General features: G+C 39.8%; 1 protein-coding gene across 1 annotated transcript in view; it reads right to left on the bottom strand.

Moving 5' to 3' along the window:
* Nucleotides 1–21,478, bottom strand: part of LOC143927768 (protein Wnt-7a) — an 80,882-nt gene that overhangs the window by 23,496 nt on the left and 35,908 nt on the right. Inside the window, exon 3 of the mRNA XM_077452107.1 lies at nucleotides 12,539–12,810. Coding sequence (XP_077308233.1) covers nucleotides 12,539–12,810 — 272 coding nt within the window. The remainder of the gene's footprint in view (nucleotides 1–12,538; nucleotides 12,811–21,478) is intronic.

The raw sequence follows: 21,478 nt of genomic DNA, 5'->3' as shown, positions 1-21,478 counted from the left end.
ACTCACTGTACATAGGATTACCCCAATATCAACTTGCGCGATTACAATTTATCCAAAACGGCGGCAAGGCTGATAACAGGAAAAAAACCCTGGGAATCAATCTCCCCTTCCCTGAGGAACCTACACTGGCTAACCGTAAAGAATCGGATCACTTTCAAGACCCTCTGCCTCACCCACAAATGCGTGCATAGAGATGCTCCTCAATACCCAATTGAGAAAATAAAACACTACACACCAAACCGCAGTCTTCGTTCATCTAACAAAAACCTCCTCCTCATTCCCAAATCTCGGTACAAATCAAAGGGGGAACAGACATTCGCTGTCCAAGGACCATGACTATGGAACGCTCTACCAACCAACATCCGCCTGGAAGAAAACCATCAGGCCTTTAGGAAAAAACTCAAGACCTTCCTCTTCTAGAAGTTGGACAACTAAGCTCTTCACAGCGCCTTGAGGCGATTCAGTTCACGTTGTGCACTATACAAATATTTCACTCACTCACTCACTATATTATGTAGGGGGACTCTTTTTATTAGCATTAACCATGCAATCTGTCCATGTACTAAGCAGTGATAATATATCACCGCTTAATAAACGGACACCTTGGTGTTTCAGTGAACTTCTGGTACTGTAATCTCGTAGAGTAAAGTCTCACGAGATTCCAGTATCAGGGGGGCGTTCTCTACTGTTTGAAGTGTTTGTAGATCACTTCACTCCTTCAAAGGAGAAGTGATCTACCAAGCTTTATAAACTGGCATCCAGAGGAAAGCAATCTCCTCTGTGAATGCCAGAGAATGAAGCAGTGAAATCTTTTCCATGCTTCATTAACAGACACCTAAATGCAAATAGAAAAAAGGGAAAGAACCCCTAATCTGAGAAAAATTAAAGGCTACTAACCTTAAATCCTTCTTAACCGCCTCAAAACCAGCATGCGACACCCCCTTCCTTTCTATGCCATTTTGCAGTGCTGTGATAGTTTGACTAACAATTACTTGATTGTGCAATGTGGTACCCAAATTAATAGCATATCATTTTTGGTGGTATTTAATAACTACAGTTTTTTTTATTCCATAAAGAAAAAAAAAAGAAAAAGCTCCATGATACCTCAAAGTGTTCAAATTTTTTCCCACAATTTTTGGGATATCAAGAAACCTTGCTGTTATTGAGGTAGTTAAGGTGCACGTAAGCTGTAAAAGTAGACCACTGAAGCAAGTCTTCCTTTATTAGTGTAAGAAAGCTCCCTACAAATGAAATTTCAGCACACTAAAACTGAATTGTTTAAAATGGCTAAATGTCAGGGTAACAGCAAAACAATTTAAACCCCACAAAACAATGCCACGATCATTGGTGATTCACAAATCTCCTGCATTGAGGCAGGTGCATATTGTCACCAGTATCTTTTGAAATGACATTGTCAAGGGCAAGTCCAAAGAGACACAATCCCTTAAAGGGCAAGTGAACCAGATATTCCTTAGGAAAATACCCAGGTACGTAAACCTAAATCGTTGCCATACTTAACACAAAAACATGAAAAACATGAGAATCTATCCGAATATAAAAGATCACAGGTGGATGTACAGAAACAATGAAACGTCCAAAACTCAGTGCCATTTAGATAAATTACATATAGTCTGTAAATCACACAAATGTGCATAGATGAGTAGATGAATAAAAACTTGGAAATAACACGTGATCCACCACCAACCAACATTGTTTCAAAGTTCTAGGACACAGGGCTAATGTACATAGTATTAGGGGTCTCAGGCACACTTGGGATGGAGGCCAAGTAGGGTCAGAATAAAACTCTGCTGTGAATGATGCCAGAGTGCAATTACAACCTCTGTGGCCGCGTGCACACGCGCGGACTGTTCGCCCAACCATGGCCACACACGACGGACGAACAGTTTGCTGAAACCGTGCGCGATGACGTGAACGGCGCATACGACGGGACGAAAAATACGACGTCCTATACACTGCATTATAGCTTTCGGCGTGAAAATCCTTTCTGAGCATGCGCGCAACTTTGTTTGACGAACAAGCCTACACACGGGCGGACTGTTCGCTGAAACAAGGTTTCAGCGGACAGTTTTTCGGAAATTCCGAAAAACCTTGTCCGTCCAACTGTCCGCTGAAACTGTCCGCTGAAAGCCCACACACGAGCGGACTGTCCGCCCAAACACTGTTCAGCGGACAAAGTTGGGCGAACAGTCCGCCCGTGTGTACGCGGCCTGAGAGTAGATTCAAATTCAAAGTGGATATAAGGGGTCTTATAGATACAGGGAAGGTCTCAGCCTCATGCAGCAGAGCTATAGAGGTTTTCAATGAGGATGACCTTATAACAATTGGATCTTGGTTACAGATACGGGTTCTTTCTGGAGATACAGAGAAACTGCCTCTAAATGCAGTAGAACGGTATGATTTTTCCAAGGGTCCTTCTTATAAAAGCACCACTCCACTATAAGATGCCCAGAATAAGTGTTTTTGTGATCAAAACGATATGCCAACGTGTTTTCAAGGATTGAAAGTGTACCCTTTTTTAAGGCTTTAAAAAAAATCCTGATGATCGAGATTTGGACTGGGCTGGAAGATCAAAGAAATAAATAGGCTTTAATTGTGTTTTTCTCAGGTCAATAGAGGAGCTGTCTATGCAATGTCAATAGAATGTATTTACTTTCTATGATTGTCAGTTCCATCTAGTGTTCATAATGCAGTATTTTCCTCATTCAGATTTTTGTGGAAAATAGCACATTATGACCACTAGATGGAGAAGGTAATTGTAGGAAGTATACATATTACACAAATTACAGGGATTATTTGCAATGGCTGTGCAAGTGCTTGGGAAATTTACACAGCTTTTTTTTTGATAAATAGATCCCTATTTGTTCCTGTTGCAGATTCTTTTCTTACTTATCTGGTAAAACCATTGTCAAAAGGACAGTAAGGGAGGGAAAATCTCTCTGGATAGCAGTAAGAACTAGAAAGGGGTTCTAATCCCTCCCCAGTCTATGAAAATCAAATAAAAAATAATCAGCTTGACATAAGCTTTAAAGTGAAAGTCCAACCAAATCCTAACTATACCTAAACCCCCATTCTGAGCTTATTCTAACTACCCTGTAAAGAAAAGATGTCTATGCTTACCTATGCTGAGATTTCTGCAGTTTGGTCATATGATCAGCTCCCAGCACTGGCTTCAGTGTAGAGGAGGGACAGCCAACATCAGATGCCCCATAGTAAGTCTGTGGGTGATCTAATCACCCAGGCTCTGCATCTGTTGTTGACGATCCCTCCTCTTCACTTCATTGATATCATGTGAGCAGACCAGAGTGCTCTCAGCATAGGTAAGTATAGACATCTTTTATTTAAAGGGTAGTTAGAATAAGCTTGGAATGGGGGTGGGAGCGGGTTTAAGTAGAGTTCCTCACTGTACATCTTTTAAACCTAAATGACGTTGTTTCTTTTTCCTTATACATATTCATCTTAAGCGTCATGTATATATCTGTATAGATTTACTAATTATCTATCTATCTATCTATCTATCTATCTATCTATCTATCTATCTATCTATCTATCTATCTATCTATCTATCTATCGCTTCACCATAGGTAGAGTGGATGTAAACACTTTCTAGATGACATTTCCTTTACTAAAGCCCTATGTATTGTATCATCCCTTCAAGCCTCTTTTAGCCATTTCCTTTCCAAATGTGTGTGCTCCAATGTTGGCTGCACCTTATTACTTTGAAACAGACCACAATTGTGCAATTTGTGTGTAGGCACAGCTGTCCATAGTCTCAATCAGGGGAACAGGGGACAGAGTGACATTGCAGTGGAGACACTTGTCAGCCCATAAAAGGTGGTTCCTGTTTAAGTCTTCTTTACACAAAATCATGGTGGGCCTAAAAGGTTAAAGTAAAACTCCAGTAAAAAAATTGATTTTGATTTATATAGTGTAGAAGGGTTACAAAAAAGACGCATCATACCATAGCTGCCCAGATATTACCCTTTATTTGTCACAATGAAAGGTTCTTTAGAATAATTAACAGCCCCTCCAACAGGGCTAAGATTGATTGTGCGGGAAGGATCTGGATGAGATATTATTGTTTTGAGGCTTTAATTGGAGAATGCAATTTTGGCTCACTCTGGTTGCTAGCCTAGCCTAGGTTATAATTGTGTGCCTCAAATAATATATCATCCAGATTGCCTCCGCACAGTAAATCTAAGCCCTGAATCAAAGGGACCTCCTTTTTTATCCACAAAAATGTTATTCTTCTAACATCAATCTTTTATTGTGACAAATAAAAAACAATATCTAGACAGCTACGACTTGTCTCTCTCTTTTTTAACCTGCACAATTTAAATACATCAAGGACCCTGGTACAGGGTATCCTCTGGTCACTAGACCTGATATTTTATTAACCAGGTCTATCAGATGTCATTGTGCAAATTCTGCTCCAGTGTCAACCATAAACGTTCACCTTCTGTCTCAATAACATAGGTGGCCGTTAAAGGAGAAGTACAGCCAAAGCTCGTTGGCTGTACTTCTCCTGTGGATCACAGGAGTACAGTTCGTTTTGCACTCCTGTGACCCGTTTTCAGCAGAGAGTGGGCTGAAGTCCGCTCTCTGCTGACGTCACAGAGTCAGTCCAGGCTTGGCGTCATCATGACCATGGATTTGGGATCTTCCCAGATCCCTGGACCGACTCCGGCTCAGCCTCTCGGGGAGCATACTTAGGTAAGTATGAATAATTTTAAAAAAAACCATACTTCTCTTTTAAAAATAAGGGGGGTAATTTCCCCAATATGGACTCAGCAATCTGGACTAATGCTTCACCACTTATAGGAATAAAAAGGAGCAAAAACTCTTTGACTGGAGGTCTGCTTTAAAGTAGTATTAAACCATTTTTTTACAAAATTGCTGACAAGTACCGTTTTTTATGATAGAACAGATCTCTTACCTCATGAATACTCCTCCCTGCCTGTCATATGTCATGTACACTGAGCCACGTATGCTGCGGTAAAGTGACTTTCCTGTGCACATGGGGGAGTAATGTCATTGCGCCCTGACCATTCATTAGGCTGAACGGTCAAATTCAGAAGGAAGACCAGGAAAAAATGGACGCCGCTGTGACTGGCAGGAACGGTGACAGGGCACTGCTGGAGAGCTTCCTTTGACAGGTAAGTTTGTCATAATGTGCTTGTATGCAGTGCATACTAGCACATTATGGCATAAACCTGTAGGGGACCTGGTTAAAAAGAATTTAACAGAGATTAATGTTGTTTTAATACGGCTCCTTTTCCTGCTGCTGAACTTCTGGTGCTGAGTGTGTTGGCAGCTTCAGGATTCCGGGATCAGCTGCACCAAAGATGATCCGACAGGGTGTCACTCATTGAAAAAAGTTCTTTCACTGATTACATTGCCTGTAATTTGATTTCTAAATGAAGGAGAGTCTGATCAGTGACAGGATTCTTTCCACCATTAACAGATCATCTTACAAGCAGAGGGGGTTATTTACGAAAGGCAAATCCACTTTGCACTACAAGTACACTGAAAGTGCACTTGCAAGTGCAGTTGCTCTAAATCTAGTTAAAGTGCACTTGGAAGTAAAGTCGCTGTAGATCCGAGGGGGAAATGCAAGGAAAATAAAAAAAAGCATTTTATCTTGCACATGATTGGATGATAAAATCAGCAGAGCTTCCACTCATTTCAGATTTACCCATTAGATTTAGGCTGGATTCACACCTATGCAGTTTTAGTGCTTTTTGCATATTTGCACTACAGTCCATTTAACATGGTTTCCTATGGAACACGTTCTGTAGTGCAAATCTGCAAAATGCAAAAAGGACAAAAAATGCATAGGTGTGAATCCAGCCTTAGAGCAACTGCACTTCCAAGAGCACTTGCAGTGCAAAGTGGATTTGCCTTTCGTAAATAACCCCCAGTGTTACTAAAAAAAAAAACTTTTCCCAATGAAGGAAAGGGCAGGAGGGAAGGTAGCTGAGCCCAGAGACCTAAAGCTGTTAACCCCTTGATGCTCAGCAGCAAGAAGAGGACAGGGCAGCCCTGCGGTGAAGATTTATATTTAAAAAAGAAAAAACGAGACTTTACAATTACTTTAAACCTCAGTGACCCCACAGAACCACATTCAAAATCAAATCTTTTTTTAAGTCTAAATGCTAACTGTGCTAAGAGTGCTAACTCCTGCTTACTAAGGTGTCCTTTGTTGATCTTTATGAGGCCACCACCTTCCAATGGGCTGACTTCATCGTGACAGGCTGCTAAGTGCAATAAACAGAGAAGCACAATAAGATTGGGATTCTCTTCCTGCCTTGCTAGTGAAGGCAGTCCTTCTTGGCCAAACAACTCTGCAATAGAAGATGAAATATTAGCCTCTTTCTGCTGCCATTGTTAAAGCCTTGACTGCATTCTTCAGGAAATGCTACGTCTGACCCACAGATAAAGACAACTCCCAAATTCTGAATCATATGTGCAGTAAGAGAAAAAAAAAAAATACTTGAATCTAATTTACAACACTGCTGATGATCCTATCTATTATACATTATCACAGCTATCATATCCAAAATTTATAAAACGAAGCATGTGTGTGTGTGTGTGTGTGTGTGTGTGTGGGTGTGGGTGTGGGTGTGGGTGTGGGTGTGGGTGTGTGTGTGTGTGTGTGTGTGTGTGTGTGTGTGTGTGTGTGTGTGTGTATGTATGTATGTATGTATGTATGTATGTATGTATATATATATATATATATATATATATATATATATATATATATATATATATATATATATATATATATATATATATATATATATATATATATATATATATATATATATATATATATATATATACATATACACACACCCTACCAACCTACCAAGAACTTCTCTTTTGGTCCCTTTAGATTTGTCGAATATACCAGTGAAAGCATATCTGTTTGATGAGGTGAGGTGATCGTAGCCTTATTTGTGCCTTTGCGGCAGAAACAATTGAGTACTGTCCGTGATATTTTTTTTATTTGTACTAACATACAATTTTTCTTGACAAGCTTTTTGGGTATGTCCCCTTCTTCAAGATCTTGCTGGGACCTTCAAGAAAGGGACATACCCCAAAAGCTTGTCCTGAAAAATTGTATGTTAGACCCCTTTCACACTGAGGCGTTTTTCAGGCACTTTTGGGCTAAAAATAGCACCTGTAAAGCGCCTGAAAAAATGTCTCCCCTGCAGTCTCAGTGTGAAAGCCTGAGTGCTTTCACGCTGAGGCGATGCGCTGGCAGGACTTTAAAAAAACTCATACAAGCAGCATATTTGGAGCGGAGAAGGAGTGGTGTATACAACGCTCCTCCACCGCTCCTGCATACTGTAATGAATGGGCAGCGTCGCTACAGCGGCGCTTTGCGGGTCGTTTTAACCCTTTTTTGGCTGCTAGTGAGGGTTAAAAGCGCCCTGCTAGCGGCAGAAAAAACTACGGTAAAGCGTCACTAAAATTACCGGCACTTTATTGCTGACGGCGCCAATGCCCCACTGTGAACGCAGCCTTAGTGCAGATAATAAAAGTATCATGGACAGTACTTAATAATCTTTAACCGCTTCCCGCCCGCCCTATAGCCGAATTACGGCCTTAGGGCGGGCGGCTTCCCTCGCCTGGCCGTCCCTGGACGGCCTGGTGTTTACTTCCGCAATGCGCGCCGCCGCGGGCGCGCATCGCGGAAGTTCTGTGTTTGCCGTGTCCCCCGGGGACAGGCAAACACAGATCGCTGTAAACGGCAAATCACAGCGGCCGTTTACAGCGTGATCGGCGTGTCCAATGGGAGATGATCTCATATGTAAACATATGAGATCATCTCTCAGCGCCGCTCTCCCTCCTCACACAGACAGCGTGTGAGAGGGGAGAGAAGAACGGCTGCAGCAGCCGTCAGTGTACAAAAGAAAAAAAAAAAAAAAGTAAAAAAAAAGTTTAAAAAAAAGTGCCATCCTCCCCCAGAGCCATCCTCCCCCAGTGCCACCCCCCCCAGTGCCATGCCCCCCAGTGCCATGCCCCCCCCAGTGCCATCCTGCCCCAGTGCCATCCTGCCCCAGTGCCATCCGCCCCAGTGCCATCCTGCCCCAGTGCCATCCTGCCCCAGTGCCATCCGCCCCAGTGCCATCCGCCCCAGTGCCATCCACCCCAGTGCCATCCACCCCAGTGCAATCCACCCCACCCCAGTGCCACCTGCCCGCAGTGCTATCTGTCCCCAGTGCCACCTGTTGTCAGTGCCATTTGTCCCCAGTGCCATCTGTCATCAGTGCCACGTATAAGTGGCATCTGTCATCAGTGCCACGTGTTATTAGTGCCACATAGTGCCATCTGTCATCAGTGCCACGTATTAGTGCCATCTGTCATCAGTGCCACGTATCAGTGCCATTTGTCATCAGTGCCACCTGTCAGTGTCACGTGCCATCTGTTGTCAGTGTCACGTGTTATCAATGCCACTTATCAGTGCCATCTGTCATCAGTGTCACGCGTCATTGGTGCCACGTATTAGTGCCATCTGTCACCGGTGGCACGTATTAGTGCCACGTATTAGTGCCACATGTCATCAGTGCCACGTAGTAGTGCCACGTGTCATCAGTGCCACATATTAGTGCCACGTGTCATCAGTGCCACGTATTAGTGCCACGTGTCATCAGTGCCACGTATTAGTGCCACGTGTCATCAGTGCCACATATTAGTGTCATCTGTCATCAGTGCCACGTGTCATCAGTGCCACGTATAAGTGTCATCATTGCCACGTATCAGTGCCATCTGTCATCAGTGTCACGTGTCATTGTCCTGGTGCTTCAAAAGTGTAATAAATAGTCAACAAGTTAGATGTGTAATTTATGCTTCTAGAACACGTGATGGCGCTCCCTGCATGTTGGGCCTCTCTATGTGGCCAGGCTGTGAAAAAGTCCCACACATGTGGTATTGTAATACTCAGGAGGAGTAGCAGAATTTTTTGGGGGGTGTCATTTGTGGTATACACATGCCACGTGAGAGAAATAACCTATTACAATGACAATTTTGTGGAGAAAAATAAAGAAAATGAAAAATCTTCATTTTGCAAAGAATTGTGGGAAAAAAATTACAACATCAAAAAGCTCACCATGCCTCTTACTAAATACCTTGGAATGTCTACTTTCCAAAAAGGGGTCATTTGGGGGGTATTTGTACTTTCCTGACTTGTTCGGGTCACAAGAAGCGAGATAGGCCACCAGTACATCAGATGTGATCAATTTTGTGCGATTCGCACCACAGCTTGTAGACTCTCTAACTTTCACAAAGACCAAATAATATCCACTAATTTGGGTTATTTTTACCAAAGATATGTAGCAGTATAAATTGTGGCCAAAATTTATGAAGAAAAATTAATAATTTGCATAATTCTGTCACAGAAACAAAGAAATATGCGTTTTTTTTCAAAATTTTCTGTCTTTTTTCATTTATAGCGCAAAAAATAAAAACCCCAGAGGTGATCAAATACCACCAAAAGAAAGCTCTATTTGTGGGAAAAAAAGGACACAAAATTCATTTGGGTACAGTGTTGCATGAATGAGTAATTGTCATTCAAAGTGTGAGAGCACCGAAAGCTGAAAATTGGTCTGGGCAGGAAGGGTGTTTAAGTGCCCAGTAAGCAAGTGGTTAAGAAAATCCCTGTTGATCTTGCCAGCAATCTTGTGAGCTAATAACTCCCTGTGCTTCCTACCTGTACTAACTGTTATTAATTGCATTGTTCTTAACTATCTCTGAAGACTGCTGATCCGTGTTCCTTTGTGTTATGCAGTGGGATTTTATATTCCTATCTTATTTCTGTAGTTCTAATACAGAAGGGTTAGTGTACTAATCCTAGGACCAGACGTATCTGACTGGCCGACTCACCAGATGAAAAAAAAAACATGAAAATAAAGCAAATGCAGTCACCACATCTAGGGACTAGTAAACTGCAGTATATGACATATTTGCTTTTGTGTTTAGCTATATATTATTATTCACATGTAATAATACCATAGATCGTTTATCCAGGGGGGTATCCTATTGCCTTAAGAAATCTTTTTTTTTTTTCCTTTTGCAGAAAATTGGACCATGCTTCATGAGGTTTTTTTTTTGTTTTTTTTGTTGCTTTCCCCTTGATCAACTCACGGGTTTACAGTAGAGCTGCACGATTCTGGCTAAAATGAGAATCGCAACTTTTTTGCTAAGAAGATAGATAACGATTCTCGTGGCGTAACATCATCTTTCACATTAAAACAAAAAAATTGGGCTAACTTTACTTTTTTTTTTAATTAATTGAACTTTATTTTTTCCCCAAAAGTTGCATTTGAAAGACCGCTGGGCAAATACAGTGCGACATAAAATGTTGCAGCAATTGACATTTTTATTCCCTAGGGTCTCTGCTAAAATATATATAATGTTTGGGTTTCCAAGTAATTTTCGAGCAAAAAATATTGATTTTAACTTAAGAAACAAGTGTCAGAAAAAGATTTAGACTTTAAGTGTTTAAACTTCCTGCATTTACACGTTATTAAAAACTTGGCAGACTGCCTGGATTTTCTTCTTTCACACTGTCGGACAGTCCAGGTTCCGCTTGTCAGTTTTGATGGTGGACCTGAACGGACGCTCCATACTAGTCTATGGAGCAACGGATGCCAGCGGTGATATGTCCGCTGACATCCGACCCGGTGCAATCTGCTGAAAGCAGACGGATGGCCCTATGTTCGGATCCATCGCTGGCAGATCGGATCGGGTAAGATTGAATGAAAATGGACATGCTGTCCATTTTCATTCAATCTCTCCATAGAAACCAGCAGCACTGAACAAGCCCCTCCCTGCTCAGTGAGCAGAGAGGGATCTGTCATCCACTGGCTCAGCAGGGATCAACGGACAGATCACCCGCTGAGCTGGCAGACAGAGGCGGACTCCGTGGAAGCGGATCCACCTCATGAGATTGAGGCCTTACACACAGAAGTTTCCCTTTGATCTAAGAAGGAAGTTAGTTACAATGTTTCATTTTAAAAACTTGGCAAACTGCCCGGATGTTTTCTTTTGACAGCTGAGTGAGCAGATACATCTCTCCACTTGTTATATGAAAGAATCGGCAAACTCTGCAATAGAGGGGTTGAATCGAGATCACAATTTTTTATCGATTAATTGTGCAGCTCTAGTTTACAGGTGTAAAGACAAAGCTTTTTCATTGATATATTTTTGTCTTTTGATTAAACAAACTGGATATTTGTCATTTTTCCGCCTGTGCCTTGTATGTCCTTTCATTGCTTTACTGTATAACCTTGGAAGTATCTATGCAATCTGCTTCTTCCAAAAATGTGCTATATACTGCTCATAAGGCCTACTGAGATTTAGAACACAACCACACTTTCCCTTACTATATTCATTAATTGCATGCTTAAAGAATTAATTTCACCACAAAATGAGTCCTTTCCTTCTCTATTTGTTCCAATAGATAATACACTGGCCCAGGGGCAAATTCCCATTTGGGTTCTTGGCTTCTCAGCCATCTACTGCCTGTTAAACTTACCTCCTGAAGGCATCAATTGCTGCCAACATTTTAATTAAATTTCCATGGAAACTTAAGCTGGATGGCACACTTATCTACATATCATGCAGGAAACTGAATGCATAGAAGAGACAATGCAGCTATAGTAATAGGATAGCAGCTGAACAAAGCAATACTCTTAAAAGGTCAAGCCCAGCTAATTTTTATAAGGTCCAAAATTCAATGAAAAATCTTTACCATAGTGGCTATAAGTGAAAATATAATTGTGACACTGTAGGCCTCTTTTTTTTTTTTTTTTTACAACTTGCATGAGTTTGGCGTAACTGGATATTATTTTTTGGATGGTCTGTGCTATGAACAATTTCAGATATCTGTTATTGCATTAGCCCTACAATCTAAATAATTGTCTGTTCAACATTTTTTAATACCAAATATCAGCTTAGAACGATTTTCTACAAGCTGGGAAATCATTTCCTACCTACAATGTATGTAATTTGTAACCCTTTGTCTGATATCCCCACATACACCAGACTAGACAACTTACATGTCAAAAAAGCTAAAAAATACTGAGCTTATCCTATCCTCCTGGTCGAGGAAAATAATAAAAACTGATGATTATTTAAAGTAAAACTGAATAAATAAATAATGAAAGCTGCAATCAAAAAGGCCCAAACTCCTAATACAAATGTATAATATAGTAGGAGCTTACTCTGAGTTTCTGGTTTTGACCTGCTGACTTATGGCTTGTTGAGGTGGGAAAGTGCTTATACACTGGGGCAAAGTACATGTTTCTCTAAATGGGCCCTAACAATTACAATGGTGAGGACACAGAATGGGTTCAAATTTTAATAGCAACATTAGGCCCAAGCCATGTGGTCATGTTACATATAGGCAATAGTTTTCCGTTATTAGGAAGTCTGACCTCAATCTTTATGACCACCATATGCCAAATGATGCCAATGTCTGAATGCAATTAAGAGCCTAAGGTCACATTCTTACCTTGCGTCCAGCCTCATTGTTGTGCAGGTTCATGAGTGTCCTTGCATTCTGCTTGATTTCCCTTGAGTCCACAAAGTCCTTGGAAAATACTAATCCATATCTGATATCGGCAGAACAGCCTCCCCATTTCCAGCCTTCTTCCCTGTGAAATTGTCCTTGTTTCTCCTTATCACACCCACAGTCACTCATGTTTCCTTGAGTACAAGCAGACGTAATGGCGTGGGCCACACTAGCCGCAATGATGGCGTAAGTGAATGCAGCTTCCCTGCTGCCTGTAGAACAAGATAAGAAATGTTACACAAATTGTACACAACTGCCATTTCAAACAACTAGTGCTTAATAATGCTTACATTTAACATAAAGCTATATAACATATAATTCATAATAATAATTTACAAATAATAATACAACCCTTTCTAGAACTGGTCATGATACTGATATTGGGTCCACTTTGGCCCCATGCTGCCTAGCTTCACTTAAGTAATAAATGGAATCCAAATATTTACTTGGGACTCAGGGCAGTTCTCCAATGGGCCCTCTACATCCCCAATATTTTCTGCCTACCATCCGGGATATTAGAGGCAAAGGCATTCATTGGCTGTTCAAGCAAGGAGCAGTCAACGTGTGTGATTGTCACACATATTTCTAGTTCTAGAGTTACACAGGAAGAATAAGGGATACAGAATACCTGAAGAAGGAGAATACTGGGTCACAGGTAAATATATTGATGCTATGTTTTAGTGGATGTAACTCAGTTCCTAACATTGGAACGAGAACCTGTAGGTAAAAAGGATACCAAAGAGTGCCCTACCTAGCTTCTTTTACATGTACTGCACTTCCTAATGCCGGATTCACTGACAAAAGACCCTCATGTATTTGTACTTCTGGGTATGGGGCACTAATGCATGGACTCATTGGCTTCTAAAACGCAGTTCTTGGTGCATGAAGAGCTAACTGCAAGACTTAGGCACTATTGCATGGGGACCAAGGAATTTTCTTATGTCTGTGCAAGGTTCAACTGTGTAAGTGTAAATCTGCATGGGAATTTCAGGGGTTCTAGCTGCAAGGAATAGCTTACAGTACCTGATAATCAGCAACTGACCTATATATTTTTTATTCCTTACAGGGCTACGTAGAATATATACGTGAAGAAAGTCAAATGTATAAGAAATAGAATATATAGCATATTTTTGTATGTGTTTTTTTTTTTTTTTTGATAGTTAACCAAGTTACTTGCATGAGGTTATTTTTTGTTTGCTTCCAATAACCAGGTTATTTATTTTTTTACTTTTCTCATTACTATAACCATATTTTCAATAGAACATGGCTCTGATGCTCTGGAAACCCTTAGTAAATCACTCCTTAGACTTTAAAACAATCCAGATTCCTTCTATATTGTAAGGTGTCTAATGGAAATTCCATTCCATTCTATTATCACCAGACATTTTCCAAATATATTAGAATTTGGATCTTATCTAATTTTCCAAAGCAAGTTCTTCAAGCTTTTCCGAAAAAAAAGGTTTGCAAAGCATTACACATTAGAATTTAAGTCCTTAAAACAAAAAAGCATAACCATTTTTCTAATGTGCCGAATCCCAATTAATGTCTTACTTGCTAAAGTGTAATTATATAAAGCAAGAAAATTTCAAAATAACTAAGTATATTAGAAATATATCCGAACTATAGGAGCACTAAAAACTGCCATATTTATATGCATTTGAAGTTTCCATACTCCCTGTTAACAATGGGCAGTTATGTCCATATCATTAGATAAGGGGCCATTAATCAAGGCTGACATGAAGTTAAAAATATTGCTATTTTGCTCTTTGGAAAGAACTGCAATGATCATATAAACAAAAAGGAACTTTGTGTCATTTAGGAAAAAGGGTTAAAAAAAGAAGTAAATACTTTCCACAATTCATTTTATAATCTTATCACTGATATATTTTTAAAGTATTATTGTAAAAATATTTTAAGCCCTTATTAACTGCTGTGAAATAGCTTTTGTATGCAGATCACACAGGGTTTAAGGTTTATTATGTCTCCATTAGTAATAGTACTGCACTGTACCCTTTATATTAACATTTCAAGTTTTGATACAGTTACCTAGAACATTTCTAAAAATCTGTTATTTTTTTCTTTATTTTAAGGTTTCTGCAAGTTAGGTCCCTAAAACCTTTACAAATGACCAAGCTGATCTGCTCATTTTCAAGCCAGAATTGTACTACTTTGGAAGGGGTTTGAGTAATATTTCTATATAGGCAAAGAAAAATAAAGAATGTTGAGTCCACAGAGAAATATGGTGGAAAGTAACATGTTGCCAGTTTTAATTGCATTGAATAATATAGACACATACAAACTTAAACACACATTTTATATACTGCAGTTGTAAAAATTAATAAATGTATGTTTAAATTCCATCATCTTTTTCCTAGCCTCCTGTAATCCCCTTCACATTATCATTAGATTGGGAGAGGCAGGAACAGTGCAGTAAGCCAATAAAGGTTAGCAGCATTGCACAGTATTGTCTCTACACAGAATGGAGCTTTCTAATTGGAAGAGAGAGCTCAGAGATTACCGTACCAGTGACCTACTGTTCCTTCACTACCTATTCGCAAGCTTGGGATAAATTGTATTCCTTTGATTGCAATGAAGAAAAACATGGTCAAGACCTTGGAAAGTGTCTGGTAGGGTTGTCTGGATTTTACAACTAGCTTAAACGTTTTTGAACAATTGCACATCATAAGGGATACTACTTTAAGTGGAACAAGCCAAGTCAAATAAAAATGAAAATACAGTTTGGAGCTTGATTGCCATCTTTGCTTTGAGTCCACAGATCCCTCAATGAGTGACTAAGGTGACTAAAGTTTTGACCTGCAAACATTTTATCCTAATCTTGCAAGATTTTTCAGTATGGTCTCAAAATCTCTTAATTAGAGGGATGGTACATTTAAAGAAATTGTTTTAAGCTGCTCGTAAGAGGATCACTTAAATGGCCCTTAACTGTCTCTGGGTGACTTGTCAGATCTATCTGGTAAACAAATGGGCCTTCGTTCAGTACCTATTTCTGAAATAAATATGTGGCACATACGGAGGTGATTCTTGATGAAGCATTGAATAATGAATTAATGGAAAATATGATTGTCCCTAAACCTGAGGAGAGGCACAAATGCATTCATGCATAGATGAATGACAATTGTGTGAGATTAGCATTTATGAAGGGGTAATAAATAAAACATACATTTTTCAACATACAGCTCTGGTTTTACATATCTGACATCCCTTTCTTTTCTGTACGTGACAATAATTTAGAACATATGAAACAAAAGAAATATGAATTGAACATGAGGGTTTTTTCATAAAGTTCACTTGAGCACATCAGCCATTTTGTGTCGTTTTTTTTTTTTATATTAAGTATGTGTAACTTTTTAAAGATCAGTTGTTTAATATAATCATTATTTATGTGTGATTCTGCTTATAGCACTGACCCAAATTATATTGCTTAAATACAGAATATATATTGGTTTACCTATTATAACAATGAATATAAATGATATATTGTTTTAGGCCCCAAACACACTATCAGATTTTCTGCTGATTTTTGTCTTCAGATTTACCAAAACCATGTAGTGCCAGGGCCTGCCTGATTGCATACAAATTGAAACTCCTAAGGTTTGACCTCATATTATATGGTTTTGGTAAATCTGAAGGGAAACATCTGCAGAAAATCAGATAGTGTGTATGGGGCTTTAGATGTCTTTCTTACATAAGGCACTCAAGTGCAAGCTAATTCAAAGCAAGTTGACACAAACTTTTGCAAGCCAAGCTGAGAATATGATGAAACAATGTACAAACTGAGGCTATGGACAGGGAAAACTGAACATTAAAGTGATCAGTTGATCTAAAGATACAGTTGTGCTTATAAGTTTACATACCTGGCAGAATTTATGATTTCTTGGCCATTTTGCAGAGAATATGAATAACACAAAAACCTTTCTTACACTCATGGTTAGTGTTTGGCTGAAGCCATTTATTATCAGTCAACTGTGTTTACTCTTTTTAAATCATAATGGCAACAGAAACTACCCAAATGATCCTGATCAAAAGTTTATATACCCCAGTTAATACCGTATATTGCCCCCTCTAACATCAATGACAGATTGAAGTCTTTTGTAGTATTTGTGGATGACACACTTTATCTTCTCAGATGGTAAAGCTGCCCATTCCTCTTGGCAAAAGGCCTCCAGTTCCTGTAAATTCTTGGGCTGTCGTGCATGAACTGCACTTTTGAGATCTCCCCAGAGTGGCTCAGTCATATTGAGGTCAGGAAACTGAGATGGTCACTCCAGAACCTTCACTTTATTCTGCTTTAGCCAATGATAGGTCGATTTGGCCTTGTGGTTTGGATCATTGTCATGTTGGAATGTCCAAGTACGTCCCATGCGCAGCTTTCTGGCTGATTAATGCAAATGTTCCTCTAGTATTTTTTGATAACATACTACATTCATCTTGCCATCAATTTTAACCAAATTTGCTGTGTCTTTGTAGCTCACTCATCCCCAAAACAGCAGCGATCCACCTCCATGTTTCACAGTAGGAATGGTGTACCTTTCATCATAGGTCTTGTTGACTCCTCTCCAAATCTAGCGTTTATGGTTGGGGCCAAAAAGCTAAATTTTGGTCTCATCACTCCAAACTACTTTATGCAAAGAAGGTTTGAGGCTTGTCTCTGTGCTGTTTGGTGTATTGTAAGTGGGATACTTTGTGGCATTTGCGTAGTAATGGCTTTCTTCTGGCGACTCGATCATGCAGCCCATCTTTCTTCAAGTGCCTCCTTATTGTACATCTTAAAACAGCCACACCACATGTTTTCAGAGAATCCTGTATTTCATCTGAAGTTATTTGTGGGTTTTTCTTTGCATCACAAACATTTTACCTGGCAGTTGTGGCTGAAATCTTAGTTGGTCTACCTGACCGTGGTTTGGTTTCAACAGAACCCCTCATTTTCCACTTCTTGTTTAGAGTTTGAACACTGCTGATTGGCATTCTCAATTCCTTGGATATCTTTTTAGATCCGTTTCCTGTTTTATACAGTTCAACTACCTTTTCCTGCAGATCCTTTGACAATTATTTTGCTTTACCCATAACTCAGAATCCAGAAATGTCAGGCAACACTGGATGAAAGATGCAAGGGTCGGTCAGAAGTCCAGAAACTCACTGACCTTTTATACACACACACTAATTACAAGCAAACAGATCCCAGGTGAGGATGGTTACCATTAATAGCCATTCAAACCCCTTTGTGTCAATTTGTGTGCATGTTATCAGGCCAAAATCACCAGGGTATGTAAACTTTTGATCAGGGTCAATTTGATCGTTTCTGATGTCATTATGATTTAAAAAGAGTAAACACAGTTGATTGATAATAAATGGCTTCAGCCAAACACTAACTGTAAGTGAAAGATATGTTTTTGTGTTATCATTCATATTCTCTGAAATAGCCAAGAAATCACAAATTCTGCCAGGGTATGTAAACTTATGAGCACAACTGTATAGGCAGTAAAATTTTAATCAAAATCTGACATTTTGCTGTAAAGTTGAGTTGGCTCGAAACCCACTGTCTTTCTAAGCACTCTGGTTAATGAGGATACCCATCACATTAAAGCAGTTGTCTCCAAATTGCAGGCCTCAAGCCAAAATCGCCCATTTGATTCCCCTCCTCTGGCCCGTGGGGCACTTTTCCTCCTATTGATATGAAGCAATATCCCTCCCAATGATGAGAAACAATGTTTCACCCACTGATAAACAATGAGGTACCATTCTTTCCACTGACACAAACAATGGGCAGTAGTCCTTCTACCCTACCAATGACTACAGGCACTATTTCATCTTTATACCCCCACTGACTACCAAGTCTGAAGCATTACTTAGCACCACTAATGGTGGAATATTTTCTACTTCCTTGGGTCAGTCTGGCTCATTTAATGTTATAGGGTCACTAAACTGGGTAATTTGTTTTTGAAAATTTGCAGACCCCTACATTACAAAAGGTAGATTTTGGGAGGTGACAGCTAACCTCTTCTTATGCATTTTTTCTTCATTTAGCCAGTTTAAATAGCCGAAGCTTATTACAAATTTATTTTAATGGTAGAACAGCATATTTAGCTTTATAAAAAATTGGATCTGCAGCTATTGAAACGATTTTAAAAGCATGTCACCAGAACCCTAGGCATTTGTTCACATGACCTCTACTAAAGGGAAGTGGATCTTAAATATTATCCTTTAACAGAGATCACATGACCAAATGGCTAAAGTTTTAGTCACGTGACCATTACTAAAGGGAGCACAGAAGAACATTTGCTCCAGGTAATCGTTTCAGTCCTTCTAATCTTCGCTCAAGACTGTAAACATAACATAGCAAACATCTGAGCATAAGTTGGCACTAGGCCTCAGTGTTGAGAATATCTTTAGGACAGAGGTTGGAAATCATGGGAAGTAATATATCAACGGAGACCTGCGATTATATATTATTGCCCCTGCAGCCTTTTCAGCAGTGACTTAATAGTAAAGCATTGTTAACTACTATAATAACAGCTTTGCTTTCTCCAAATCTTGGGTTTGCTATATTGAATTTCCAGGACCCAAAACAGCTAGGTCTCCAGAGAAAAAATAAAAAAAATTCAAATAAATCCTAGCCAGTCCGGTACTTACAAATTAAACATTAAGCCCCGTACACACGAGAGGACTTATGTCCGACAGACTTCCGAAGGAGTTCTGCCGGAGTTCCGACAGAGTTCTGACGGACTTTTCGAATGAGCGGACTTGGCCACACACAATCACACTAAACTCCGACGGATTCGAACGTGATGACGTACGACTGGACTCGAATAAGGAAGTTCATAGCCAGTAGCCAATAGCTGCCCTAGTGTCGGTTTTAGTCCGTCGGAATAGCATACACACGAGCAAATTTTTTGAAGGGACCGGGTCCGGCGGAGTTCCGTCGGAAAAATTTGAAGCATGTTCCATATTCTAAAGTCCGTCAGACTTTGGCGAATCAAAAGTCCGTTGCAGCCCACACACGATCGAATAGTCTGACGGAATCAGTCCGCCGGACTTTGGATGTTGAAAAGTCCGCTCGTGTGTACGCAGCATAAGTCCCTTTACACCAGAGAGTTTAACCCTGTTAACCTTTCACTTACAGGGCTGCTACCACACAGCTTGTTCTTTCCCAAGGATTGAAAGATCCCCTCTAAAAGTAGTCACCTCCTCAATAAATGCAAACTACCCAAGTAGTTGAATTAGGCTTGATTAGGCCAGGATACCCAGCATTATAAACAGCACTCTTATTAGCGGGGTAGCCAACTTATTGTTTTAGTTCATAGGCCACTTAAACTATTAATGAAGCCCAAACCTTTTTTCTTATTTGAAATTAAACCCCTCTCCTTTTTGCCATCTGTGTCCCACTGGAGAACTTTAATTAGAGGGAGCTGACGGAGTTGTTCGATGTATCTGACATGCTATTGGATTTCATATCCACCAAATTAAAAGAGCTGTGAGCAGATGGATGCTAGCATGCACCGCTGTGATAGCATGTTTAAATCTGGACCTATACGACCTCCAACAGCAATTTAAGCAACTTAGATACACTACTTAACTATACTCACATTACTCGTGCATCCCCTGAAGAAGCTTACTGCGAAACATGTTGGGATAATCAAGCACAAGCAGTCTTCTACTTGTTTACCATATGGACCAGTTGTTATGTGTTACTTTGTATAAGTAGATATTAACCTAACACATGCCATGTGCTAGTTTTTAATATTTGATAATAAAAATATTGTTTTTACAATTTTCATGTTTTTCTCTTCCCTGGGCCATTTTTGTTTAAAATAATTAAGCACCGCAAAAATCCCCTTTTCCCTTTTGAGTTTTCTCATTATTTAAAATATTCTAATTGGGAGGAGGTGCCTTTTCTTTAGGTGTTGATGGAGGTTAGAATCAAAAATAATTTAATATGTTATACATGATATTTGACATTTAAGTAAACGTCACTACAACTCAGAAATCAGACAAAATGTATTGATGTCTATCACTTTTCAAAAAATCTTGGTAATTGGGTTCTTTAGAGTGCATGCTTTTTGTCCCGTAACAAAGGCAGCAAATTAGACCTGCATTTACTAATGCTGGGTACACATGGGAATTTTTTTTTTGCTTAACCTAAAAAGGGGGCTGAACGAAATTAGGTGTAAAGATCGCCATACTAACACGCCGATGTTAGTGCTGTGATCTCCCCTCTGAGCCTGACCATGCTCGTTTGACAGAAGATGGCCGTGAGAGCCATACACACAAGCCGAAACTCAGCCGGTTCCAGCCTGTGTGTACCCAGATTAACTTTATAATTTCTATCTTCAGTCCCTAAATCTTGTTCTGTGTTAACACACCTTAATTTTGGGCAATCTTCTGTACAAGAAGCAACACCTTCCTGCAAGGGGTCACTTACCTAGGAGCTAATTGGACAGGCTTGGAAAAGGTCATGCATGGTCTACAGCAGGGATATGCAATTAGCAGACCTCCAGCTGTGGCAAAACTACAAATCCCATCATGCCTCTGTGATATAAAAAAGAGGAAGAAAGGGCACACCAGCCTTGTGCATTATCCTTTGGATATATATTTATTAAAAGCGATAAAAAAGAAAACTACTCACAAACGACTATAGAATTCTTGCAATAAATTATTCGCCAAATACCAGCATAAAGTCTAAAATGAACAACACTCTCCAATGGTCACAGAGGCAATCACAGGACCACTGCCCACTGACGCATTTCGAGGGGAATACCCCTCTTCCTCAGAGCTCAGCAGTGTATACTCAGAAATCCCCATATATACCCGCATGCACCCTCCATCATGCCTCTGTCTCTGGGTGTTATGCTTGTGGCTGTC

This window comes from Lithobates pipiens, unplaced genomic scaffold (assembly GCF_037356315.1).
Source record: "Lithobates pipiens isolate NorthernLeopardFrog02 unplaced genomic scaffold, aLitPip1_a1.2 Scaffold_23, whole genome shotgun sequence".
Lineage (NCBI taxonomy): Eukaryota > Metazoa > Chordata > Amphibia > Anura > Ranidae > Lithobates > Lithobates pipiens.
Note: the sequence above shows the minus strand (reverse complement) of the source record. Positions and strands in the feature narration are given on the sequence as shown.